The sequence below is a fragment of the Olea europaea genome, chromosome 23 (genome assembly GCF_002742605.1).
Source record: "Olea europaea var. sylvestris chromosome 23, O_europaea_v1, whole genome shotgun sequence".
Lineage (NCBI taxonomy): Eukaryota > Viridiplantae > Streptophyta > Magnoliopsida > Lamiales > Oleaceae > Olea > Olea europaea.
The window spans coordinates 25,820-39,112 of NC_036259.1; the positions used below are offsets into that span (position 1 = coordinate 25,820).

Genomic DNA, 13,293 nt, shown 5'->3' on the forward strand with positions numbered 1-13,293 from the left:
CTTACTCCAGCTTGATCCCCTCGGATAATTACTGTCCTATAAGGAGTGGAGAATTTCATACAATAATGATAAATTGACGTAGCAACTTTTAGCTCGTGCAAAATGGGTCATCCCAATATTGCGTTATAGTTGGATGGCAAATCAACCACCATGAAATCTGCTAAGATCCTTCTTTGGCGAGGAGCTTCACCCAGCTCTACAACAAGGATGATCTGACCTTGAGCTTCAATAGGATCTCCAGAGAATCCCTGTAGTTTCCTTGAGTACGGTTGGATGTAGTGTTATGATATTTCCAACTGCCTCAAAGTTCGTGAGTACAATATGTTGACTGAACTTCCGTTGTCTACCAATGTCCGGTGGACTTTTACTCCGGCAACTGGCATTGTGACCACTAGGGGGTCACTTTGGTCTTGGAGGATTCTTTCAGAATCTTCCTCCGTGAACCAGAACTATTCAGGGTCTCTCCCGATCTACGGGGTTTGATTCTAATAGTTCGGGCTTGTCTTCGTCTCGCCCTTCTAGACCCCTCAATATACTGATTTCCTTCCATCATCATTTTGATTTTGGCGCGTGGGGTGGATTACGATTAGGGACTGTCTGCTGAGCTCGTGCGGGAGACCCCTGCAGTAGCGATTGCTGCGTCGTAAGTCGATCTACTTCTTTCGATTTGGCATCAAACTCCTGTAATCGACCTCTACAAATTAAGGACTCAACTTCCTCTTTTAATTCTCGATAGTTATCAGTGTCATGGCCCATCATCCTGTGATATTGGTAGTATCGTCCCTAGTGGTCTCTTGCCTGCCCGTCCTTCCGGATCATAGGCCTGCGAAATGCCTCTTTTTCATTAGTTTGCATAAATACTTCTTCCAAGGAGACTTTGAGTGGGTGGTATTCTTGAAATTTGTATGGCTGAGTCTTAGGATGTTCTCTTTCTATCATATCCTTCTTTCTTTTGGGCTAAGGAATGCCGCTTGGTTTTTTTCTTTCACCGTATTGCTGAGGTCGGGTTCGCATCTGGCTTCCTCTTGGTCAGAGGTTGCCTCTTCAGCACTTATGTATTTCTCAGCTTGGTTCAAGAACTCGTGATAAGTTCTTAGGCCGTCCTCATGTACTAACCACCAGAATCTCGTTGTGGACCTAAGTCCTGCTAGTACGGTCATGAGTGTTGCGTCGTCAGATATTTTTTCCACTTCCATAGATTGCTTGTTGAATCTGCTCAAATAGCTTTTGAGGGATTTACTTCTTCCCTGTTTGATGCTTACTAGCCATTCTTTAGGTGTGGTTCTGACCTTGGAGCCCATGAACTGGGTCAAGAATGTCGTGGCCAGATCATTTCAATTTTTTACCGACCTCTGGTGCAGTCTCCTAAACCATCTCTGAGCTTTGTCTCCCACAGTCAGGGGGAATGCCCGACACATACTTGCGTTGCTTGCCCCTTGCAGTTCCATCCACAAGGTGTATTTGTCAAGGTGGTTGAGGGGATCACCATTCCCTTCGTATGCAGCCATTTGGGGGATTTTCAATTTTTCAGGTAATGGTTCCATGAGGATATCCTCGGTAAAGGGGGAATGTCGATTGGTGAGATAATCTTCAGTGCCACCTTTGTTTTTAGCCTCCAAGTCAGCTATGCATCTTTTCAGCGAGCTCAACTCGGGTTCTGTCTACTCCAGAGGACGTTTAAGGTCGGGGTCAATTTGTCCTCGCATAGGAGTTAGCGAGTGCTGGGCCCCCAGTTTGTCGAACACACTGTCAATCCTCCTCTCCCCGGGATCCTTACTCCTGACTTCATCAGTTCGGCTTCTTGAGAATTCTCCTCTTGAAAAGTGGAGAGTCCTCTTGGTGGGGGGACGTCTTGCTCTTGTTCTCGTAGGGGATTCTGCCTCGATATCTAGTGAGTATAAGTGGGCTTGACTCCTTTCCAATCGTCCCACTGCATTTGTCAGTTTTTCCAGGGCTTCCCTCATGGCGATCATCTAAGGGTCTGTCGTCTCGGAGAACTTGGTGGAGTATTCATTTCATGAGGGTGGGTGTGAGATGTGTTTCTAGAACTTGAGCTATGACTTATGGCTCTAGGATTTTGTGGGGAGAATGAGACTATTTTTCACAATTGGGGGCCCTCCTTCTAGCGCCAACTGTTGACGTCAAAATTAGCAAAGCTAATTTTAAGCCAACTTTAAGAAAAATGAGAATTTATTATTGAAATAAACCACAAAATATGTTGAGAAAGTGTAATTGTGCCATGAGCTTTTACATGAATTCACTTGCCCTTTACAAGATTTCTGCCCTACTATTTATACATGACTCGATCCGAAATTACATCAAATCAGTCAAATCAGCTACAGTACTGATCTCGAAACTCGGGTCGTCGAATTCTCCTGTGATTGGTCGACGAAGTAGGTGGCCATGTGTTAATGTTTTCCCCAGATAATGATGACCTGCAAGGGGTTTGAGAATCATGGCTTCGAATTGGCGGTTTTGGGCGGAGATGACGTCACTTGTGGCAAGTATATATGATTGATAGGGTGATATGACAGGAGGTAATCATGATGTTTTCCTGAGATAATGGCGGGCTAGTCCGATCTGGGAGCAGTGACCGTACTCACATCTGCTTGTGGTGGGTTTAGCAAATTGTTTTTGTTAGATCGAAGCTCGGTAGTCAACAGAAATAATTATATGTTCTATGTGATCTTTAAGTATTCACGAATCCTTAAAGCATTCTTGTACGCGCTTCCGTCATAAAAATATAGTTGGGTCACATATAAGGATAAGCTTAATTCTAGTCGAGAGAGATTATTAAACAATTTTAAAAATATGAATTTTTCCATTGAATCATGTTATCAAATTCAAAGGTATGGAGTTAAAAGGAATTTATATAAGGGAATTTAGGATCCTAATACTTTTTTTATCATTATATTTTTATCAAACTTGCATTCATTATAACGTTGCATTGATTTTAGTAAAGTTGGGTCTTGCATTCACAAGTAGATTATTTAATTACAATTTAGTTTTAGAAAAAATCACAATTTATATTGTTTCGGTTAAGGCTAAATTAATTCGAACTAGAACTAGTACAATCTCTGTGGGTACGATACTTGGACTCAAAATTCATTTTACTATTTGTTAATGAACCATGCACTTGCGGTATTTTAAATGAAAATATTTTCGCGATATCAACCGACAGATCCGGATTTTGCTTGAGCTACCGATGTGGATACAGTTGGTGTTAGGGGTGTCAATCGACTGGTGCAATTATTTTAACATGGAAAATGTTCACATTATTGCAAGCAAAAATGTTGAAACGAGCATTTTTGCTGTTGATTGATCGTAAATGATGGATTCTTGTATTGTTCACAAAGTCGAACCTCAATCTCCGAAGAGAATTCATGAATGCAAAGGAATTCAATAACCTTAGATGAACAATTATTGAAGATCAAAATTATGTGAATCATTTACTTACAACTGGTGGAGGTGGACATTGTGAATTAAAAAACAAAACCCCAAGCAGCAGATCCTTGGCCATCGATCGAAAGATCCACCACCTTTCACAGCCAAATCGCCGAGATACTGAAAACCAATCCAATGTGTTAGTGAATAACTTGGAACTATCGATCGGGGCCCTAAGAGTCCCTTTAGTTAAAAAGGTCATGGAATCCTTGCACCCTCCTTGGAAGGTCACAGATCCCAACAAAAACGTTTCTTGAGGGATTAAAACCCTACTCTTCTCCCACCATATTCACATGAAATACCAAACTAATCAAATTCAATAATAACCGTATTAAGATCTTGTTTCTAATACTGTTCACCCCATATACCACTGGTAACCAAGTTTTTACCAGTTTTTTTGTGCGAAGAATTATCAGACTTTCCATCTGCTACTGCACCATAGTTCATCACGTCGAAGAATTTCGGTGCTAAAGGAAACACGAAAAAACAACAAAAATGTAAGAACAATTCCAGAGCCAGAACTCAATGCCATTTCTTAATTCTTGTGTTATGCAAGGAACGCTTTGAAGTTTATATTGGTCCATATCATATCATGTAAGATTTTATTGATATTAATTGATCTCCCTTTTTATATCACGTTCGATGCAGTTTTAAAGAAAGTAAAATGCTGATGGAAACGTATAAATGCATGCAACAACTTTATTTTTTCCATCAAATTGCATGAATTTGATCAATTTATTGCTGCTTTACACATTATATTTAATTATTTTAAAGTTGGTAAAATTGGAAAAATTTGTAAACCACTTATGATTATGCTTTTTTCTACACATTCGGTATCCTGTCTCTCTCATTCGGTATCTTTGACAAGATTCTAATTCTAATTCAAATTGTATTAAAAGTGGGATAGTCTAGTTCGTTTTAATTAGTTCTTATTACAAGAGTCCCTTGACTTTGTAACTACTTTTAATTTGTAGAAACTATCTACGTTACTCATAAAAAGGAACATAAAGAGAAGTTTTTGAGTAAGCTAAAAGAACAAATTTTATAACGTGGGCGAATTTCATTTCGCTATCCCTACCATTATCGAAATTTTAATTGAATTACTAAATTTAAATTTATCTCGATTGAGTTGTTCAAGTTTAATACGATAATTGATATTCCACTTAATTGCTTCATGACACCCGAAAAATTGAAAATGTTATAAAAGAAGGGTTACGACAATATTTTCAAATTAAAATTGTTAAGGCATATATGCTTGCAACATTTAACAGGCAGTTTAGTGAAATTGATTGATTTTATACCACTTTTAATTTTTTCAATAGTTCATGGTTGCATAAAATTGAATTTTACTGTGAAAAAAATTAGCAAATTTCAAATTCTCTTCCTTTTTGCGCTTGGATCAAATCGATGTCAGTTCATATGAAACCACATTACATTGTTGATACTGTTTCGACCTAACTAAAACCTGCCCTTTGTTGACTAAAACTCTTCAAAAAGATACCAATACTATGCTTTACAACACAAATGTCAACAATGTCATGCTGTTCGTACATAAGCCAGTACTGTTTTTGTTCACTCGTAGAACCAAAAAAAATAAAAATTAAAAAGAATTAAATCCATGCTTGTGTAGAAGAAAGAGGGAGCATGGTCCCTAGTCTCGTATTTTGCTAGGCATGATTCCTTATTGTATGAACGTGTTTATTGGACAAATCAAGACAATGGTCACATGATGTATATCAAATGTATCATTGCAATATTTGAATTATTCTGTTCAATAATGTGTATACTTTTGAAAATAGTAATTATTATTTCTATTTTAAAATCTAGGACATGTTTGGAAATATTTCTTCATAATATTGTGACAAAGGAATTTTAAGATTTGATGGGATCTTAACTCATCAAACGGTCTTAAGCATGCCCACAGAGAGTCACAATGATGTCCCAAGGAGGAATCAAGCACGATAAAAAGTACCAGATGAAGGGATTCTTAAATGAATTAATCTAGTTGTACAAACTTTGTTTGCAAACTATTTTGAAATGATTGGCTTAGATGTTGCCAAAACATAATCTGTAAACCAAGTTTCTCAACCTAATTTATATAAATAATATAATTCTTCTTGAATCACATCAGAGGTTTGAACTCGACTCAAATATTCAGAATTCAAATCCCTCCCCGAATTGTTGCATAACTAAAATGATTATCTGCAATAAATTTTATGGTTAAATCATGCCAAGTGAGAATGAAATTCTTGTTAAAGATTAAATTTAAGTACATAAATATGTCTCATCTGAAATTGTATAAGTTTCTCTATAATAATTTAAGTTTTTAGACAAGATGGTTCAATAATTCTCTTCTCCATTAAAATAAAATAAAGTAGAAGTGATTGTTAGATAGATAGGGACTATAATAGATGATATATATCCTAGATAGTAGTTGGTATTGACTATTAGTTAGTGCAAAGGTTTGTAGTTGATCTCAACTGCAAATTTTCTTCGGGAAAAGTTAGGCTCCTTGAGTTATTTCCTAAGAGTTGATGTGTTTATAGGGGTACTTTGTAGGACTTGAGGCCTAATTTATTTCATAGTCACAATTATCTTAACTGAAATCATTGGCAAGTTTACAAGAGGGTTTAGAGGTATATATCTAAAGGGAAGAACTACCTATATAGCCTTCACTTTAAGCCTTGTAACTTGTAATCAATTACTGCTTGAAGGGTTCAGATACAAAAAGTAGGCTAGAAATTTGGATTACTTATGGTCTACATGTGCCTCCTGCATATATATTCGTGGAGACACCATAATTCAATGGAGCACCAGGAAATAAAAAGTTGCATATTTAGTTTGAATATAGGGTTTAGGCTCAAGTCTACTAATATTATTTAGCTACAACATTTGTTCACGAAGTTGGGACATACAGTCCCCGACAATCTGTTCTTAATATAGATGACCATTTTTTTCTCGTGCAAAAGTTCTTATCAAACAGCTGAAAGTTATGCAGTCTTCTTGAATTTTCAAGTTTCAAGTACATTGACAAAGGCTTTGTGTACCACTTGTTTTGAACGGCTTCGGAGTAAACTGAACATGATTCAGTCTCCTTCAATTTGAGAGGTTTTATTATATTTAGAATTTGAGATCTTAATGTCTCATATGCCGAATGTGATTAAAACTCGAAATTTCTGCTTAGCTTAACACCAAAATAGCATTTACAATATTCTCGGGCAATATGCAGAATCTTTACAAGGTTTACCACACTTTATCTCAATCAAGAGAACATATATTTGTGTGTGTATATATAGTAGGAAAATAATAATAAGCAAAACTAGAACGGCTTTAAGAAGACGAGGAACAATTAATGCACGAAATTGGAAGAAAAATGATTTCAACCTTAACTTCCCGTCTTGGTATGACAGATATTTCTGGTCCCTAATTTTGGCTTTTTTTTTAATCTCGTCCATCCCCTTCTGTCCATGGCTGTTTATGACGAAATCTAAATAAGTATATTATCCCTTTTCGAACAATTTAAACTTTTAGATGAGGTAGTTCAAGCGTTCTACATATTCCCTGAGGAGATGAAAGTCCAAGTTTCCTTGCAGCCATTTATGAAATGTAAACATAAATACAGACTGATCATTAGGGAGCGTGCTAAAGATATAATGAAATTAATAAATGCATCTTTTCTCAATAACTTAAGCTTCCAGAAGAGTGGTTTAACAGCAGTTTCATTTACGAAATTGGAACTAAGTAACTTAGTATTACATTCAAAAATTAATAAACTGTTTTTCATAATTTCTTTAAATGTGAAAGTAGTTCTCTCATTGACATCAAGAAGAAGATAATTGCATTCAATGCTCTACGCAGTGATCCATACTTCTTTAAATCAGTCTAACAATTCATCGTGCAAGCCTAGATACACATAATACACAATACACCGAGAGAAAGAGAATTCATGGCTCCTCTTTGTGAACAAATGAGGGAAACATGTCAGGCATAAAATTATATTCAGGAAGTTGAAGTTGCTGCTGAGGATTAAGGTTATTATAATACATGGAATTTGGGGGGTTTTGGTTACTTGTTGGAAGCATTTGAGAAAGGATGTAGTCCTGCGGAAAACTTGGGATTGTGGGCTGCAGCGAAGATGCCAACATGGCGGTGGCCTGGCCACGAAGCATGGCGGGACTGTGGTGGTTGTGCTGGCCTTCATAGGTGGTGATCACCACAGACGGATCTTGAAATGATCTTTCAATTCTTTTCTTCACAGAGCACTTCTGAGTAGTGCATCTATAATAACTCCTACAACATTAATGAGGAGAGGGGTTACTGTAATCAGATTCCATTCTTCTCTATATTAATTTTTCTTAATTCTCTGAAGAAAATTACAAGTTAATTTAACATCAATTGTTGAGATATATTACTCATGTTGGCATGTTTTCTCTAGTAATAGTAATCAAATCAAGAATTTCAATTTAAAGGGGTACTAATCAATAATACTTTGAAGACATAGCATAAAATCAAAGTTTTCATTAATTAACAAACTTGAAATATAAGTTATATTGATACTAATCAATTATTTCGCATTGTACTGCAGGTGAAGAAATTATCATGGGCAGGATATTAAAGATATATAATAACCTTGGAAAAGGGCTATTTTTCACTGCTTTCTGGCCATATTTCCTCCACCTATAACCATCTTCAAGATTATCGATTTCACTCTTTGTCATGAAGGCAAAACGCGGTTCTCGTTTCTTTTTCTCCCCTTTCTGTTTTGGTTTGTTCCTGGAAAATAATTAAGTAGCAGTTAATTAATTAAATAAAGTGTGAAAATTCATTTCCATGAACTAGATTTGAAGTAATAGTTGTTGAAAAATTAGGGTTTTGTTTCATACATACATAGTTTCAATTTCAAGATATGAACATACAAATAAGCACAATTGATTTAAGAAGAAGAAAGTAAGTAGAAAAATATAAAACCATCCTACTATTTTTCTTCAGTTCTGTAAATAAGTATAATTATGAATAAATTGAAAATTAGCAAAGGACCAAAAAAGTCCACCTTGATAGTAATGGCAAAGAAAAATCAAGTAGAAAACCCCCAAAATACCTACGCTTTTTTAGACTTTTCCTCTTCATCTTCAAACACTTTTTTCTGCAGATCTTCCTTGCTTTTTGAGGATTCCTCTTCACCTCCAACCGCAGAAGAAGACGAAAACTCGGTAGAATTCGGCGTCAATGGATTTTCATTATTCCCTCCTGCAGCAGATGGCGCTCCAACACTGATATCTTTTTTTGGATTACAAGTATCATTTGCAGGATAATTAACAGCATGAGATGATGAACAAGAAATGTCAAAGGCACTTGATAGAGTGTTGTAATGCACTGCTTCGTGCAAGCAGTCAGTGAAGCTCATATGAGAAGGATCAAATCCAACAGGGTTTGATCCCATAAACCCTGATACCATATTCAGATCATGATGAAAACAATTGTAGGGTTGATAAGGATACTTGTTTTGATCATCAGACATAGAGGAAAAATTGAAGAAGAGTGTAGGAATGGGGAGAAAAATTATTCAAGATCTTTGGATTTACTGTGTGCTATAGCTAGAGATAGCTTTGGTTAGCTTTTTCGGCTAACCTTTTCTCTTTTTCTTTGCTTAATTTCTAGAGAGAGGGAGAGGAGAGAGAGAGTGATGACTGGAATGCTACATGCTTTGATTAAGAGTATGGAATACAACTTTTCTTGAATTTTTTGTTATAGTGGGATGGTAAATGTTTGGCTATATCAGAAAAAAAAAATGAAAAAATAACTTTTAAACTCATTTTCTCACTCAAAAATATTGAATATAAAGTAAGTTACATGTTATGATAGTAATTCTTATCTTATTGTCAAAATAAATAACTTTTTACTTAAAGTAACAAGAAAACTCTAAATTTTAAGCTAAGCCAAACATGGTACTAGGCTAGATATTTTCTCTTTTATTGGAGAGAAGAAAACTCTACTAATTTGAAACATAATGTCAAGAAATAGTTCTAATTAAAGTTTTGATATAATTAGGAAGTTAGGTAAGACTCCACTTATTTTTTATTTGATCACTTATAATTATACAAATTATTAGTTTAATAATTCAAAAGAGTATCCCAAAATTGTTATTTAAAACTTTAGATTGATTGAAAATGATATTTTTTTTAATAGTTATTCATCAAATAAGATTTTTTTTTTTTTTAGGTCATTACCGAAGTATGTAAGATGCTAAATTTAGCAAGAGAAACGGAAAGGTAGAATTCTTATGCCTCCGTGTGCTTGGAGACATGGTTTCAATTTGATTTGTGGAATCAATTTAAATTTCATATATCAAGAAGTTGTTCTTATGAGGATATATAGAAAACATTCGCCTCAAGAAAGCAATCGGACCTCATATCTAAATAATCATGATCAAAGATTGAAAAATATAAATTTCTAATATTATATATCGTCTATACGATTAATAAATATCTTTTATCTAAACAAATTCTTGATCATGGATTCAAATAGGGAATAAAATCATCTAAAAATTAAGGTTGTACTAAAATTAAAGTCAAAATTATTTCCTAATTATCCAAATTTTTCATTTTTCCTTATAAAATTTTTACACCTTAAAATTAGCAACAGTCCTCTTTTTATTACAGTAGATTATACATAGTGCGGTGGTCAAATATTTATGTCCTAAGATCACGGTTTTGTTTTGAGAGGAGAAGGCTCACACACGTGTCATGGGCCGGGCACCGGAATTTGACCGTAACTGACAAGGACTTTGCACGTGCGGAGATTTTCCACTTGCATTTAAGATATGTGACTGTTGCCAGGTCATGTCCACGTTATCAGCGTTACATCCGAAATTCATGGCGAACTTTATTTCTTAATAGCTTGACAGGTCAATGCTATCCATGGCTAAAGCACCTTGGACAACCCCTGGACGTCCAGGGGATTGTCACCCAAGAATAGCTTGCTATTTTTTGTACATCTCTAATGAAATATGGACCATTTCGTAATGTTATTAATTCAATTAGGCATATACAATATATATATATATATATATACACACCACAATTTTTGTAAATTTCATTATGCTCATTTTTCTACTTATATTTCTACCTTTTTTTTTTCTTTTATCGTATTCTTATTCTCAATTTCCTATTAATTAATACATCTTTTTAGTTCCCAAAAAATTGTTAGGACGTAAAAGGACTAATTTGCTACTCATATTTTAAAATTAAAACAGAAATACAAAAGCTAGGGACCTATTTGAGCCACATTATTTCCAAGAATGCATTTTGAAATAGTAAATTGATCGAGAATGTGTTGTTAAAAAATAAAAAATAAAAGTTTTAAATTTATATATAATATTATTTTATTGAAAAATGCGTGGTTGAAATGGAGAGAGAAAAAATTGTATTTTGAAAAAAAAAAAAAAAAAAAAAAGGTCAAACAAGGCCTATATATGCCGCTCATTTTAAAGCACGTCAATGGAATATTTGGAAAGATGTTGTCATCATAGACAAATTTGCCAATTGATTGAAAGTTAATTATAACAATGGGGCAAAATAAAAAAAAGTTGATAACATAAGAGGAAGGATTGAAAACTTTCCTTACAAATGTGGTGTAATCAACATAGTATGATTATAATACCCCTTCCATAATTGGTGTGTCAGACTTTAATGATAAATAGTTGTTTTTTTGGCATGACAAATATAACCTAGCATAGTTATTGATTCATTTGTTATTTTTACCACTACTAAAAAAACAGCTTTTTATCTATGAAAAATTACCAACGGATGCAATCCGTTGGTAATTAGAAACGGATTATCCATTGGTAAAAGTTATTCATTTTCAGCTACGATAATTAGCAACGAATTTTCTTTTGATAATGATGATATCTTTTTATCAACGGATATTTCGTGCATCATGTATCCGTTTAACATTTGGATCTTTCACCTACGGAATATCCGTAGGTACAGTACCGAAGATTTCCAACGGATCCAATCCGTTGGTAATTAGAAACAGATTATCCGTTGGTAAAAGTAATTCATTTTCAACTACGATAATTAACAACGAATTTTTCATTGATAACAATGATATTTCTTTACTAACGGATATTTCGCGTCTCATGTAATCGTTTAACATTTGAAACTTTCACCTATGAATATTCCGTTGGTAATTTGAAACGCATTATCCATTAATAAAAGTAATTCACTTATCTCACATCGAAAATTCACAATAAAGTCTTCTGAGTTGCCCTCTATAAATTAATTTGTGGTCCAATAAATGGTTAAACAATATTTTGACCTTTCAATTCGTTTGGCTAAAAGTTTAAAAAAAATTAGAATTATTTAATAAATAATAATAAAAATAATAAATAAATAAATAATTTTCTTTTTTTTTTTTTTACCATGCCTCACACATATGGGTTATTTACAACATTGATTTTTACCAATTGTAATGGTAGGCATTTACCAACGGAAAGTCGGTTGGTATTGGTTAAAATTTTTACCAACGAAAAATTCGTTGGTAAAATGTTTACTCTTTACTTACGGAAGGATCCGTTGATAACTATCAGCGACTCTCAAATTAGTAACGAATTTGCGGTTACAAATATATCGTTAGTAAAAAGTAATAGCAACGGATATCGAAATTTCAGGAACGAACAATCCGTGTTTGAAGCCATATTTTTTAATAGTGTACTTAATTCTAAGCTGAATTAAGTATTTAATAATACATGAAGTGCTTGTACTTCTCACAATCTATTTGACATGATTTTGGAAAGTAAAAAATTCATTTCTAAATAAAGAAGCTACTTTTAAACATGTATGAATAATTTTTTATAAGCAAGTTGTCTAATTAAAATGACTTTTAAATGAAACTAAAATTCATCTTAGTTTTTTAGAAACTCCTCAACAGTAAGTAGAAGCAGAAATCCTTTGAAATGCGTCCTTATAAATCACAAATCCTTTTTTTTTTTTTTTTTTTGGTATAAAAATTTTAAAGTTCAACCTTCAACTCTAAGTCGCTTTTGTGCTAATTTTCCGACTTTTATACTTTTCTATCCGAAAATAAACATAGCAATAAATTGAATGGTAGACGAATTATTCATATATTCGATTTCAAATCTTTTGAAAATAAGTTTTATTTTATTAGATTTGTTTTGTAGTATTGCCCTTCTGTTTCAAATTATTGTGATGAATATTGAGACACGGGAGAGAGGGGAAAGGAGATTATATGCAAGCTGTCCGGTGATGAAAAAAAGTCAAAAATTGGATACTACAGATGGGAAGGTAATGTTTGGCAAATAATATTCCACTTAGCGTATTTTAAGGGGAAGATGTTTCCAATTTGATTTTAACAAGGTTTCTACTATTTTCAGGCATGAATTTACCAAACTTTTAATCAACCCAAAACGCCAATGCATAAAGAGCAGGAGCAGGAGCCTGTTTGGTGTAAATTAAAATTAAACTTTTAATAAATTTTGTTAAAATATGGGGTTAAAACATCGTGGATCCCATAAAATGTGTAGTGAAAATAATTGTTGATTTTAACTTGAAATTTTAATCTATAACAAACATGGACTTAACTATAACACTCGCCATTAAAACTGGTTTATAAAAGAGAGGCACTCAATATATTTATAAGATGAGCCTATGACTATGAGCAGGTTTCAAATGCGGATATTGAACTCAAACGTGGTCGTTACAAACTTTTAAAACTTGCTATGTGATCCGAACGTACAACCGAGCATCAGCATCAAAGTTAGAGAACAAAATGAAATCATGCCTTTCGATATCCAATCCATCTTGAGTTTCAAAGAGACAAATCTTTCCACTG

General features: G+C 34.1%; 1 protein-coding gene across 1 annotated transcript; it reads right to left on the reverse strand.

Annotated features, from left to right (window-relative positions):
• Nucleotides 1-7,201: 7,201 nt before the first annotated feature.
• On the reverse strand, nt 7,202-9,196 carry LOC111372036 (probable WRKY transcription factor 28). Its single transcript, XM_022994185.1, has 3 exons — nt 8,547-9,196; nt 8,074-8,217; nt 7,202-7,734 (listed from the first exon to the last, which is right to left on the reverse strand). Exons 1-3 carry the CDS (start codon nt 8,960-8,962, stop codon nt 7,389-7,391), a joined length of 906 nt encoding a protein of 301 aa, XP_022849953.1. The 5' UTR covers nt 8,963-9,196; the 3' UTR covers nt 7,202-7,388.
• Nucleotides 9,197-13,293: the final 4,097 nt, after the last annotated feature.

What these genes read in the sequence shown, in the direction of transcription:
- LOC111372036 (XM_022994185.1), bottom strand. Translation starts at nt 8,962, where the DNA reads ATGTCTGATGATCAAAACAAGTATCCTTATCAACCCTACAATTGTTTT. An exon ending in GAGGAAAAGTCTAAAAAAGC is followed by an intron (nt 8,218 to 8,546) that starts GTAGGTATTTTG and finishes ATTATTTTCCAG; the next exon opens with GAACAAACCAAAACAGAAAG. An exon ending in AAAAATAGCCCTTTTCCAAG is followed by an intron (nt 7,735 to 8,073) that starts GTTATTATATAT and finishes TTAATGTTGTAG; the next exon opens with GAGTTATTATAGATGCACTA.